At 40.2% G+C, this 15,070-nt stretch overlaps 1 protein-coding gene across 5 annotated transcripts in view; it reads left to right on the top strand.

Moving 5' to 3' along the window:
- The window catches only part of METTL6 (methyltransferase 6, methylcytidine), a 19,136-nt gene extending 4,066 nt beyond the window's left edge, over window positions 1-15,070 (top strand). For 3 of the 5 annotated variants that reach the window (XM_042998964.1, XM_007087367.3, XM_007087370.3), the window contains exons 3-6: window positions 130-264; window positions 5,613-5,783; window positions 12,356-12,497; window positions 14,385-15,070. In XM_042998964.1, the coding sequence (XP_042854898.1) occupies window positions 130-264; window positions 5,613-5,783; window positions 12,356-12,497; window positions 14,385-14,566 (630 nt within the window). In that variant the 3' untranslated portion in view covers window positions 14,567-15,070. The remainder of the gene's footprint in view (window positions 1-129; window positions 265-5,612; window positions 5,784-12,355; window positions 12,498-14,384) is intronic. The other 2 variants (XM_015539914.2, XM_015539915.2) reach the window with 2 other exon arrangements.

Genomic DNA, 15,070 nt, shown 5'->3' with positions numbered 1-15,070 from the left:
TTAGGTTCTCAGTTCACTTGTTTACTGTCTGCCCCACGGGGGCAGAAACCTTGCTTCTCCTGTTTGGAGACATGTTGTAGTTTGGTTTGTTTCTCGATGATGCAAACGACTTTGCATCTCTTTCCCCAGTTTGAAGATCAAAAATTGACTGTGCTTGAAGCTGGCTGTGGTGTTGGGAACTGTTTATTCCCGCTTTTAGAAGAAGATCTGAATATCTTTGCCTATGCCTGTGACTTTTCTCCAAGAGCAGTTGAGTATGTCAAGGTTGGTGCCTTGTCCATGTTTCTGTTATATTACTGTTTTCTTAGATTTCTTTGACCTGCCTCTCTGCCCATTTGTTTATTAATTCCAGTTCTCTCTTTGAAGCTAACCAGCTATGACCATCATGAATGTGTTTTTCCTGTTTAAATACCTGTATCATACATACAGAAACACAGCTTTGGGGTACCTGCATGGCTCAGTCAGTTGAGCATCTGACTCTTGATTTCAGCTCAGGTCATGATCCCAGGGTTGTGGGATTGAGCCCTGCATTGGGGCTCTGCACCTCTCCTCTGCTCATACTCTGTCTCTAAAATTAAAAAAAAAGAAAAGAAACACAGCTTATTCAGAAAAGTAGAAAGAACTACCAAAATGATACCCATATGCTTCTACCTAAATTGAATGATTGCCAGAATTTTGTACATTTGCTTTATAGACTTGTTTCTTTGCTCAACTATTTTAAAGTATAGATGTCAAGACACTTCCATCTGAAATATGTCTGCATACATATTCAAAAAATACGGACTTTATCTGCATGGTGCAATACATGAACTGTAATCTCCTAATGTCATTAATATTCAGAATGGATTTAGATTTACCCAAGTAGTCCCAAGTGTCTTTTATAGATGTATTTAATCGAGGACTAAATCTTGTACTTCTTAATGTACCTTAAATCTCCTTAGCCTAAAACATCCCTGCCCTTCCCCTTGACCTTTTCCCCACTGGCTTTGAGCTTATTTTTTCTCTTTAATTTTTTTTATGTTTATTTTTGAGACAGAGAGAGAGTATGAGCAGGAGAGGGGCAGAGAGAGAGGGAGACACAGAATCTGAAGCAGGCTCCAGGCTCTGGGCTGTCGGCACAGAGCCCAACATGGGGCTCAAACCCACAAACCATGAGATCATGACCTGAGCTGAAGTCGAACAGTTAACCAACTGAGCCACCCAGGGGCCCCTGGCTTTGAGCTTTTGAAGAGCAAGCCATTTTCTATAATTCAGTCCCACATTCCATATTGGTCTGATTGTTTATTCATATCATTCAACTTGTTCCTTTATCCTCTGTATTTCCTTTACTGTAAACTAGAAGTTAGATTTAAACCAGGTAAAATATTTGTGGCAAAAATACTGTAATAAGTAATGTTGTATCTTTGATATTGCATCCTGTCAGGAGGCATTAATGTCTGGTAATGCTAGCTTTAGTTTTGATCTCTGGGTTAAGGTAGTAACTACCTAATTCCCACCTAAAAAGTACCTTCCTAAGGGGTACAAGTATTTACCTTTTGCTATTAACAAATATGTGGGGGATACTTGGGCAAACATCTAACTTTCCATCAACCTTTTACAGTTGTACCATCCATTAGAAGTTTTTTTAATAGCGGTATCACATTGTACTATAACTTGCTTTCTTCACTCCACATCCTATCTTGTACTTTGGTTTTTTTTTGTCTTAGTACATACAGGTCTACTGTATTTTACTTAGCTGTTGTAGTATTCCACAGAATGGATATACCGTACTTTAACAGTTACCCTGTTGCTGTTTGTTTAAATTACTTCTGATTTTTTACTCTTACAAATAGGGTTAATGTGGCACTATGTGCCACTCCCCAAAACACGTGTGTGCATTTTTCTCTTTGGTGATGGAAGAATTCCTTGGAGAAACGGTACACACATTTAAATTTTAATATTTGATGTATATTTTTTAATTTAATATATAAATTTTAATATATAGCTCCTATTCTGTCTATATTCTCAACGTTTGATATCAGTCTTTTTTGTATCTTCTAATCTTAGGGACAAAAAGTAATACTCCATATTTTAGTTTGTTTACCCCTTGTATATGTAAATAAGCATTAGTTTTTCTTCTGATTGTGAGTTTCTTTAGTCCACATGTATTTATCGAGAGCCTAGTATGTGCCAGTCACTGTTCCACACACTGGGACTAAGTAGTGAACAAAACACAAAAAAAATCCCTCAGGTGGAGCTTGTATTATACTATGAATTGTCTGTTCATAACCTTTGCTCATTTTTCTGTCATTTCTTTATCTTTAGAGTATATTCTGGATATTGTTTCATTTTTTACAAACATTTCTAGTTTATTTAGCATTGCTTTATGGTTTGTCTTTCAGCAGGATTTAAACTATGTGCAAATTTATTAATGTTTTCCTTTCAAGGCTCTAAGGTCTTAAGTCTTGTTTAAGAGTCCTCTAACCTTCTACATAGTTTTAAAGCTTTGGTTATCATGTTTTTAAAATTTTGGCCCTTATTTCTTCAAATATTTCTTCAGCTCTGTTCTCTCTTCTGAGATTCTAATGGCATGTGTATTATACCATTTGCTATTGTATGGCGGTTTGTTTTCTTGGATGGTGGTTTGTTTTCTTAACTTTTTTTCTCTTTGCATTTTCAGTTTGTATAATTTCTTTCATCCTATCTACAAGTTTACGGACTCCTTCTTAGGTAGTAAATGTTCCTATTGATAGCCTTTCAAAAGCATTCTTCATATTTGTTGCTGTGTTTTTGGTTTTTAGTTCGTCTAGTTGATTGTTTTTGTAGTTTCTATTTCTCTGCTGAAATTACCTATTTGATCTTAAACTTTGTCTGTGTTTTTCATTAGAGTCTTTCACTTATTAATCACAGTTATTTTAAACGCCCAAACTTCTAGTTCCTATATCTGTGTCATATTTGAGTCTGGTTCTGATGATTGCTTTGTCTCTTCAGACTATTTTTTCTTGCCATTTGGTATGTCTTGTACTTTTTTTTTCACTGAAAGTCAGGTATGTTATGTAGGGCTATGGATACTGAGGTCATAAGGATTTGTAATAATCTAGACAGGAGTTGAGCTGTGTTTGAAATCTGTTACTGTTATAGTTACCTGTGAGGTTTATCGTTGCTATGGCCACCAGAGACTTCAGAGTCCTCTGGTGACTTGGTTTATGTCACCCCTTTTGGCTTTGGGTCTGCTCTTCATACTGTTCCTCGTAAAGATCCTCTCTCTTACAACTTTCCCAGCTGCAATCCACTGTTTTTATTACCACTGGAGACTTGGTAAGGTGTGGGAGAAGGGATTGTCATCTAATGTTCTGATTCTCAGTTTTTGAACTGTATAGTGGGCCTGTGTCTCAGGGGTGTGGCCTTCACAAGTGTGTCTGTGCTCTAGGACTAGAGCTTTCCTCTCTTTTTGGTCCCTCAGTATCTACCTGGTGTCCTCCTCGATGGTCTTGAGGCCATTCTCCCTTCAGATCAAGACTAGGTCTATCAATCCCCAGCACCTCCACCAAAAAAAAAAAAAAAAAAGACTAGGTCTGGGGGGCGCTGGCTCAGTCCGAAGAGCTTGCAACTCTTGATGTTAGGGTTGTGAGTTCAAGCCCTACATTGGGTGTGGAGATTACTAAAAAAATAAACTTAAAAAAAAAAAATTAAGAATGGGTCTGGGCAGAGCAGTTTCCTCCCCTCTTGGCAGTGGTATTCACTAGTACCCTAAGGCTGCAGGCTCCAGGAGACCTTTCCCCTGTAGTTTGAATCTTTTCTTCCTTAAAGGAGATGAGAAAGTCCAGTACTAGATGGAGCACCATCTTCTCTGTGAGAGCCCCGTGATGTTCTTAGAAGAAACACCTATAAAAAGATGGGAATGTTCCTGTTACTTCCACCCCCAGAGGCCCAGAGGCTTCACGCTATAACATCCGCACTCAGTCTACAGCAGTTTGTCAAATTTCTAGTTTTATCTTTCCAGTTTGGGGGTTTCTGCCTCAGGTAAGCAAATGCTTCGGTCCTGTCTCTCCCTGAAGGCACTTATCTGTCTCCAGATTGGGGGACGGCTGCTGGTTCGTTGGCCTTTATTCTTTGATGGGTTCACAAAAAAAGCCATTACTTGGCTGTCTGTCCATCTTTTTTCTTATTGTAAGGATGGGAGCTGCATTTTTATACTACTGTATGTCTTTGAACTGAAACCAGAACCTTTAAGTCACCTAGGTAACCAATTGTCCTTTAGCACAAATGTATAGCTAGTTGTTCTAACACAGTAAGTTGAATGAGAAAATTCATTTTTCTTCCCTGATAATTGTCACTTTTATTGTCTACCTTTTTTGATATGTCATCTTTGTCACTTGTCTTTTGTCATATGCGATACTAAATTCCCCTATATACGTGGGTCTGTTTTGGGGACTCTGATCTGTCTTTGTAGTCTATTTGTCCCCATTCTCAAACCTCATTGTTTCAGTACTGCATTTTGTAGTATGTTTTGAAGTCCAGTAGTGTACCTCTTCCTTCATTGTTCTTCAGTTTAAAAATTGGCTTGGCTATTCCTAAAGATTTTTGCTTCCAGATGAATCAAATTTGCCTTTGTGTCAAGTTTCTAGAAATCTATTGGGATTCTATTGAGGTTGCATTGGATTTAAAAGCAGATTTATAGGTAGAATTGACGTCTTTTCAATATTGAATCTTCCCATCCAAGAACTTTGTATTTATTCGAGTCCTTATTTACGTTAAAGAAAGTTTTGTGGGGCGCCTGGGTGGCTCAGTCGGTTGAGCGTCCGACTTTGGCTCAGGTCATGATCTCACAGCTCGTGAGTTCGAGCCCCACGTCGGGTCTGTGCTGACAGCTCAGAGCCTGGAGCCTGCTTCTGCTTCTGTGTCTCCCTCTCTCTGCCCCTAACCCACTCACATTCTCTCTGTCTCTCTCAAAAAAAAACATTAAAAAAATTTTTTCTTAAAGAAAGGTTTGTTATTTTTTTATAATGTCTTATAAGATCTTAGACTTTATGATACTCTTTATTTATAAGAGTAGTATATGTATTTTTTTTGATAATGCCCTTAAACCCCCCATTCAAAATGTACAGGAACACACTTGTTTAAAAAAAAAAAAGTGGGGGTGGGGCGGGGAAGAAGAAGAAATTTGGTTTATTTGGCTTGCTGTCTCAAGGGAAAATATGCAGAACTGTGGGAGCATCTCCATGAGTGGATCGGGAAGGACTTCTCAGAGGATTTAGGCTTGTAATGGGTGATTTCAAAGGAGGATTAAGGAAGCACGGGTCAGTTTTGACTTATCCCTCTAGAAATCTATGCTTCTAGAATGCGCAGCTTTGAACATGTGATAGCTCTTCAGTGTTCTATCCTCAGTTAAAGATGATTTGTTAAAATGAAATCTTGCCCCTCCTAGTAACATCAAATGCTACAGGCGTTAGCGTGCAAATGGCACATTACTCAGTTTTACCCAGTAACAAAGTGATCTGTGATTTTTGTGTAGCAGTGCACAAGTGGAAATAGATCCATTTTCCATCGGATCTCCTTTTGATGCTGTATTTTTCTCTGTGTGTCAACATGGGTGTTGCATTAAAATTCTTTTCTTTTTCCCCCTTCTCTAGCAAAATCCTTTATATGACACAGAAAGATGCAAGGTGTTCCAGTGTGATCTAACCAAAGATGACCTTCTGGAACATGTGCCCCCAGAGTCCGTGGATGTTGTCATGTTGATATTTGTCCTCTCTGCTGTTCACCCTGATAAGATGCACCTTGTCTTACAAAACATTTACCAGGTTAGTAATTTGGAGCCTGGAGGTTGGACATCCTGATCTTTTTGCTTACCTCCCCTCTGAGGCTCATGTCTAGTTCACAAAGCCCCCTCGTTCTCACTAGGTGTAGGCCATGCAGTCAGTGTATCGAAGGGGTTCTCCTACATAAAACATTCAGTTTGAATTCTGGTTTGTCTGGTAGCCATCACTGCTCTTCAGTTTGGCCAGCTTTGGAGCGAGGATGATTTTGTAGTTATCTGAGCTCTGTGCATGGAATAACATGCAGATAGTCCCTGCTGGAAAAGGAGAAGAAGATATGGTTCGGGGTCAAGAATGTAGTCCGGCATCAGAGTGCCTAGAGACGATACCTGGCTTCCCTGCTTAGGCAAGTTTCTTTACCTCCCTGAGCCTCAGTTTCATTACCTATATAATACTGAGATACTGAGATGAAATACACGCAATATGTATAAAGTGCTTAGTACAATGCCTAGAAGGTGGTAAGTGCTCTTCAAAAATCAGCCGTTGTTGTCACTATCATCATTGCTGCCAGAATGAGGAGAACCCAAACTTCTCTGGCCATCAGGAGGCTGCTGTAGCATTCAGGAAGTAAAGCATCACTCTTAAGTCATGTGACTCAAGACAAATCACGTCATCTTCCTTCTGTGGGCTTCAGTGTCCTTGGCTGTAAAATGGGGGTGTCTGTTAGGGTTATTGTGAGATGCAAGTGAGATCATGAATGAGGCTGCTTTGTAAACTACGGTAGAAGCTCTCTTATCTGTGGCAACAATGTTGATTAAAGATCAACTAAATCAAAAAATCATGAAAAAGGTACATTCTTACCTTAAACATTTTATTATGACTTAAAATATGTTATTATTCGTTTATCACTCTTTTGATGTAGAGCCACGACCCTTTCTTTTGAGTATGGGGCTATTTACCATCTTTCTTACCATCTTATGAACCACATACATAGTAGAGTTTTGGCTTCTTTAAAAGTGGAGCAAAGACTTAAAAATGATTGGAAACTTAACGTAAGGGCAAATTTTTTTATATTTTTAACCTAGACTCACCTTTGGTTCTCCCATGTCTAACAGCAGTTCAGTGCTTCTCTATCATGTCTTTCCAAAAGTTTCAGTGTACTTTTCAGAGAAAATAAAAATGCTCTTTACTTGCATTGCATTGTTTATATATTCATATATAATTCTAAATCTAAGTACAGCTGGTGTAAGCAAGTTTGGGAACCAACACAAGTGACCAGTGGTAAGCATGCAGGTCACCTGGGGGCCACTAAATGGCAAGGGCACACAATGTGGAAAGCCTGTTAAGCCTCACCTGTTCAGCGAGTCAGAGGCCTCAGTCAGTCTGCTTTATAAAAGGGAGGGAAGAACATTCAGCAAGTTGAAAAAGTAGACGTTTTAAATGTTTTTTAAGTAGCGAAACAAACTTCAAGACACTGGAAACCTTTTAGGAAGTAATTATTCTCACTTAAAACAACATTTTAAGAAATTCAGATGTTGCCACGGTGGTTTCAGCTCTCTGCTCGTGAGGTTTTGTAAGGTTTTTTCTCCTTACTTCCCCTTTCCCTGCCCCTGGTATCTGAGCAGATGAGAACCCAGCATATACCCACAAATGGGCATGGAACTGAAGCTGAGTAAAGAGGGAAGAGAGGGCATCAGGGAAAAGATGGTAGGATCACCTGATTTGAAGGTCCAGGTGAGGATAAAGGATGATGAAAGATGGGGAAGTAGAGAGAGAGCTGGTAAGATGGGGCAGGGGGGATGACCAAGGTGACTCGTATGACACTGAGAGACCGGAGGGGTTATGCTTTTTAGTGTTGACAAGACTTCAGGACGTTACCATGGGAGTGAGTGGTTTGGAAGGGTAAGACCTTGGAAAAGTTCAAGTCATTAAGAGGCCAGCATATTTGGAGGGATAATCCACATATATTGAAATTACTCTGAACTAAGAATGGAGTAGTATTAAGGAGAGGAGAATAAATCAGAAACATTCATCCTGAAACAGGGAAATGACCCTGGCACTAATAGATGACAGTAATATTAAGGGATAGCAGATCATATAATCTGATGACAAGAGATTCAGAGCTAGGGATTTTAGGGAGGAAAGAGAATACATGAGAAAGTAGCAATGAGAAGCATGGAGGGCGCCAGGCTCATCTCTAAGCCCAGTGGTACAAAGGTGAGGAGAGAAAACAGCCATGACTTGAGAGGTTGCAGGGAAAACAGTGTCCTCAGGAACAGTCTGTTAGCACCAGGATGTGAAAGGAACATTGAGAAGAGGTGGATACTAGTGATTTCACTGATGAAAGGTTTCAGGGATTGGAGAGAAGTAGGAGTTGGGGACAGAATAAAGAGCATCTGGAACTCGATGGGGCGAGAGCGCCTACTATCAGTTTTGCTTTTCAGCATTATCTTGGTGGTCCTAATCAGCTCAAAAAGACAAGAAAGAAAATAAAAGATGGGGGAAAAATAGGGATGAAAGACAAAACTCATTTGCAAATAATGTAATTGTCTAATTAGAATATATTAAGACTATAAAAGTATAAGATGAATGTACTCTGCTTAATGTCACAGAGCTCTTCACACCTAACAAAGAGTAACATGCATTGTTCAACCTTACTTTTCCATTTAATATTATACATTTTATTTTCTTAATTTTTTAAAAAAATTTTTTGTGTGTATTTATTTATTTTGAAAAAGGGAGAGAGAGAATCCCAAGCAGGCTCCACACTGTCAGCACAGAGCCTGATGTAGGGCTCAAACCCACAAACCATGAGATCATGACCTGAGCTGAAACCAAGAGTCGGAGGCTTAATTGACTAAGCCACCCACGTGCCCCCTATACATTTTATTTTTTGTTGTTGCTTGATCGATTGGAGGTTTTGGGTAGGGTTTTTTTGTTTGTTTTCTGAGCAAATTGACAAGGTGGTTCTAAGTTTACATGAAAGAACAAAGATCAAAACACTTCTGAAGAAAAACAAAACGGGGGAAATCTGTACCCTACCAGATGAAAAGACTTCTTACTGCTACAGTAATTAAGATAGAATGATGTTAGCAGAGGGACAACTTGAATGTGATAGCTTAAACACAGATCCACGCATACATGGGAATTTGATATATGGTAGAAGTGACAATGAAGATCACTAGAAAAATAGGGACTGTTCAGTAAGTGATGCTGGGACCACTGGGTGTCCATGTAGGAAAGAATGATTGTACTTCTCCTTCACATCCTATACAAAAATCATTCTCGGGTGAATTAAAGACTGAAGTGAAAAAGACAAAAATGTAAGCCTTTCAGAAGAAAATACAGGAAAAAATCTCTATGACCTCACAGTGTGGAGTTTTTTCAAAAGATGACTCAAAGCATTCTAAGCATAAAGATGATTATAACAAAAGTAGGAATTTCTGTTCTTCAAAAGACAATATAATACAAAGAAAAAAAACCCCAACAACTTTGGAAAAGTGAGTTAAAGTCTATAAACTGTTCAAAGATTAGTACCCAGAATACGTGAGAAATTCCTGTGAAAGAAGTACAAGCAAATTAATAGAAAAATGGGCAGATGTGAATAGTCGTTTTCTTGAAGAGAACACACATATGAAAAGATTATCTCAGTAACCCAGGAAATGTAAAATAAAACCCCAATGAGATACCGCTAGGTTAACCAAATTAAAGAAGTCTGACAAAGCCAAGTATTGTTGAGGGTATGCCTATTCTTGACTTAAATAGAAACATACAGGGGCGCCTGGGTGGCTCAGTCGGTTCAGCGTCCAGCTCTTGGTTTCAGCTCAGGTCACGATCTCGCCGTTTCGTGAGTTTGAGCCCCGCGTCAGGCTCCACGCTACCAGCGCAGAATAGGATTTAATAAAATTAATGGAATTTTCTGCCTCCCCCACTCGCACTGTCTCTCTCTCTCTCAGGGTAAACTATTTAGAAAAATTTTAGTGGAAACATACAGTATATTATTTATATTTTAACAGTAATGAAATTTTTTTATTATTATTCAGTTGAGCTGTCTCAATCCACACCTGGCCCCTGTTGTAATCTTTCTTTGGTAACAAATTCCATTTCAGCAGTCCTTTCTATTTTTACCCCCAATAGAATTCTTTTTTCAGCTGATGTGGAATGAGTTCACAACAGTAGCAGATTGCGATCTCTCTGCCATCATACGTAGTGCCTGAGTCATTAATTTGAAACCATGTGCTTCATCTGAAAATTACAGAAGGAGAAGCAATCTCTCAGCCTCTGACAACAAGACCCAAAGGTGGGCAGCTCTGAGGCCTTCATGAACAACCACAGTAATAAGCTGTGGTAAGATAGATGTAATTACTGTAGAATGTTAACACTGAGAATTTTTAAAACTAGGTTTCAACTGAAAGACAACCTTAAGGTTGAATTCCCTCATTTTGGGAATAGAATGAAGTAAAAATAGACAAAATTTGTCATCAGAAGACCTCGATATTTGTCTGCCAGTGCCACCAACTTGCCTTGAAATCTCAGACAAGTCACTCTGACTCTGAGCCTTGCTCGCCGTAAAAGTGGCTATAATAGACCTCCCGTTCCCCTCCCTCCCCACCCCTAACCTACTTCTTGGAGTTGTTTAGAGAATGAAAGAACGTAATGGTGAAAAATGCCTGCTAGCCATGATCAAAGGAGGCATTAGTATTGAACTTATTATTTTATAGACAAGAAAACATAGGGATGAAATTACTTGCTCAAGGTTATTCAACTAGTTATGGAAGAACTGGGATATGAAGCAAGACTTCCAAATTCCTGAGTGTTCTTCCCACTGTCCCATGGAGCCTTCCTTCTGCAATTAAGAATAAGCCTTTTTCCTATAAACTAAATTTTTCAGAATTTTCTCTTCACAATTCACATTTTTTTAAAACTTGGCGTTCTAGACTAAGGATGTTTTTACCCAAGAGGCTCTTTACTGATGCTATTTAGAATGCATCCCTCATTGATTAGAATTTACTAAATGAGGAAACTGCAGCTCACTTGGAAGTATTAGGGACAGTCTTTCATACCCCTATTCAAGAGGAAATACACCAAACTGCATCAAAAGTCTAATATGTCACGTCTTAAAAATCATCTTATTGTTGTGATGAATCAGAATAAGGTTTAATTGGGGTGCCTGGGGTGGCTCAGTTGGTTAAGTGTCCAACTCTTGATCTCAGCTCAGGTCCTTTTTTCTTTTTTTTTTTTTTAATGTTTTATTTATTTTTGAGGCGGTGGCAGGGGCAGAGGGGCAGAGAGAGAGGAAGACACAGAATCTCAAGGAGGGTCCAGGCTCCAAACTGTCGGCACATAGCCTGACATGGGGCTCAAACCCACGAACCGTGAAATTACGACCCAAGCTGAAGTTGAACACTTAACCCACTGAGCCACCCAGGCACCCTGATCTCCGCTCAGGTCTTGATCTCAGGGCTGTGAGTTCAGTCCTTGCGTTGGGCTCTGTGCTGGGCATGAAGCCTACTTTTAAAAAAATACAGAATAGGGTTTAATAAAATTAATGCCTTTTAAGTCCGCTCTTATTTAGTAGCATTCATGCATTTTGAAAGAATTCTCACATAAAAAGGAAATGTCACAGTACATACCACTTTCTCTTCATTTTGAAAAGCATATGCTATTTGCTTTATAAGATGGAGGGAGTTATAATACCCACACCCTGCCGGTGCCTACTCCCAATTTTCGAGACACCTACTCTGTGACACCTGTCTCTGAAAGACTTTAGTGAGGGACTCCCAGCCGGGCCTGACCATGATCCCCTTCCCTACACTGCTGCACTGGCCTGAGGACCTGTTAGAAGGCACATGTAGGACGAATACTCAGTTACCCCTCCTCCCCTTAGCCGTGCTTTTCTTGTCAGTAGCGTGAATGGAATTGGAATGACACTTCCCCCAATCCCCCTCCAGGGCTAACAGGTGTCTCTGATTCTACATTATGATGCCTTTTGACCCAAATGTGCGTCTTGACTACCCCCCACTTAGTGGCCGAGGTGTGAATCGTGCATAAATCACTTATGTAGTGTCCATTTTCTCATCTTGCACGAGGATGATAATCTCTCCTTTCTCCCTCCTGTCTGATAAACTGCCGAGTGCACTCTGTTATTATCATGGTGGGCAAGCTATGCATAATTGTAGCACAGTGAAACCCAAGTGGAGACTTAAAATGAGGAAAGCCAGCTAGAATCAGTAAGAAGCCAAAAGGACATATTTTTTTAAAGGGTCACTTTGACTTCAGGATCATATACTAGGAGATGGCTGATAAAATGGCAGGAGAACGTGCCTTAAGATAAGACTTTGATTTAACGTCATTAGCATTTTAATTGATATGACATTGGACCTTGTAGGTGCTCGAGAAGTATCCCTCTAATGCATGGGGCCCCGCAGGTCTTGCTATACCTTTGATTAGGAGGCTGTTTTTCCTTCAAAATATGGATGGTTCAGTCTGGTTCCTTTCATAATTATCACAAATGTAAGATATTTTAATCCCTGAATCAATCAGATTTTATTTTATTTGAATAAGTTTTATTTGCCTGGGTTCCCCAGAGTTACGTGCCGCCTGCTTTTGTTTCATAGGTATTAAAACCAGGCAAAAGTGTCTTGTTTCGGGACTATGGGCTGTATGATCATGCCATGCTTAGGTTTAAAGCTGGCAGCAAACTTGGAGAAAACTTTTATGCTAGACAAGACGGAACCAGATCGTATTTTTTTACTGATGGTAAGATTAATGGAATTTGTCTTTAATTGTTTACTTGCTTGCATTATCACTGGGGTACTGGCCGGAGGCGGGGGCAGCTGCACGTAGCGCAAGGTCCCGGCTGGAACAGTCTCCGACACGCACCACGTAGCACCTGGGATGACAGGGACGAGGCCCTGGCCGTGGTGAGCTCACAGGCCTCCTCTGGTGACAGTGTCTAGTTAGTGAGCCCAGGTTAGTGGACAGACTCTGACATGCCACGTGGCTGCCCTGCCAGGAAATGTGCTGGAAAAGGGGGAGGCCAAATGGGGATCCTCACTTCGTCCAGTCACAAAGAAAACAGGTAGGATGGGGCGCCAAGCTGGCTCAGTCAGAAGAGCATATGTGACTTAATCTTGGGGGTCGTGAGTTCAAGCCCCACACTGGGTGTGGAGGTTACTAAAAACAAATAAATAAACTTAAAAAAAAAAAGATGAATATAATGCCTGGAGATTACCTTCCCAGGTTATAAAGACAAGAAACCTTTTTGTATAAAGGTTTTAAGTATGCAAATTTACTATAGGGGTCTTTAAAAAGTCATTTTTAAAAAATTCCTCCTTAATATTTATTCATTTTTGAGAGAGCACACACAGGGGAGGGGCAGAGAGAGAAAGGGAGACACAGAATCTGAAGCAGGCTCCAGGCTCTGAACTGTCAGCACAGAGCCTGATGCGGGGCTCGAATTCACAAACTACGAGATCGTGACCTGAGCTGAAATTGGCCACCCAACTGACTGAGCCACCCAGGGGCCCCTAAAAAGTCATTTTGATAAGAAAAGCATCCAACCCCCGAACATTATTTCAGTCTTATACTAGATATTTTGAACTATTAGTTTTAAGCCTACTTAATCCTTTGGACCACAAAATAATTACCTTCTTAAACTCTATTTTTACAACCGTTTGTATTTCTTAAAGTATTCTTTTGGATGTAGAAGGAAATCAGAAATGAGTGATTACCATTAAAACTGCAAAGCCAGAAAATGTCAGGGGAAAGTTAAAAATATTCATGCTCCTGTTTACTGAAATCTCAATTGTAAATAATTGAGAAGATGTAGTGATGTCTGCAGAGTACGTCAGAGCATGTCCTCGGAAGCAGGGCTCTAAGGGTCTTCACTTTCACTACATGGCCATTCTGTTGGTTTCAGTGAACATGTAGTGATGTATTATTTGGGTTAAAGTTTCCTTAGGGTATATCACTACAAAGGGATTTTCCCCGCCACTCTGGTTACAGAATTTCCTCCTTCGTGTTAGGATAGGTGAGGTGCTTGGTGCAAGCAAACTGAACACATGAAGACTTTATATGAATATAGCCACTTTGAATATTGTTTCTTTTTACTCAGACATTGGTATTTGGGGATTCATAATAATAGGGCAAGGTGGCCATACTCCAGGTTGTCCTTAAACTTTTCTGATGAAATTATTTAGTTGGGGGTTTCTATTTGGGTGTGAGATGAGAAGTAGGAGTGTGTTACTTTCTAAAACAAAACCTTCTTTAAATTTTAGCACTGGAGTTTTTGTTATATTAAAAAAAATACCATAACCCTCCTCCCTGCCCCCCCCCCCCCCGCCCCCTTTACCACCTCAGAGCAAACGTAGTATCAAGACCATGAGCGTCACAAGGTCACCTGGGCGGCTCAGTTAAGCCTCCAGCTTCAGCTCAGGTCATGATCTCAGGGTTTGTGAGTTTGAGCCCCGTATCGGGCTCTGTGATGACAGCTTGGAGCCTGGAGCCTGCTTCAGATTCTGTGTCTCCCTCTGCCCTTCCCCCTGCTTATGTTTGCACGTTCTCTCTGTCTCTCTCTCTCTCTCTCTCTCTCTCAAAAATAAACAAACAAAAGACCATGAGCATTGTTGATCTGCTTCCTTACAGAATTCCTGGCTCAGCTCTTTATGGACACAGGTTACGAAGAAGTGGTGAATGAGTATGTGTTTCGTGAGACGGTGAATAAAAAAGAAGGCCTGTGTGTGCCGAGGGTTTTTCTTCAGAGCAAATTCCGAAAGTGTCCTAAGAACCCAACACCCTTGACCCTGGGCCTGGGTCACAAGTCCTGACCTTTCACAAGGTTGGCATTTGTGCCTCCCCTTGAAGAGGAAAGTTTGAAGTAACTCTATTTTGTATATTTTTATATTTTAACTTTTTAAAAATGAGCATATATAATTTTTATATGAAAAGGTAGCAAGTGTGTGTGTATATTACAACAATGCAAATAAAATTTCCAGGCCTGAAAAGTAAAGAAAGTTTGATGGTATAATGTAGTGCAGCCAGGCTGTCTGACTGAAATTCCACGAAGGGAAAAGCATAAGTGCTTAAAGAGATCCTTGCCGTCACTACTGAGAGCCTGTAAGTGCGCCCCCAGGCAGCACGTCAGGCAGCCCTGTGGAAAAATGAGGCCAAATAGACCGAAATAACACATCCAGATGTATTTTTAGCCTGAAGGATTGTTCTCTTTTTCCAGTGTCTCCTATTTGCCCGTTTTTCTCCGCTTCAGTTCATTTATGTGCCTCTTCAAGACCAGTGTTTCACAAATACAGCTTTTGCTATGACTCGAGAACCCA

The sequence above is a fragment of the Panthera tigris genome, chromosome C2 (genome assembly GCF_018350195.1).
Source record: "Panthera tigris isolate Pti1 chromosome C2, P.tigris_Pti1_mat1.1, whole genome shotgun sequence".
NCBI lineage: Eukaryota > Metazoa > Chordata > Mammalia > Carnivora > Felidae > Panthera > Panthera tigris.
This window is presented reverse-complemented; position numbering and strand designations above follow the sequence as displayed.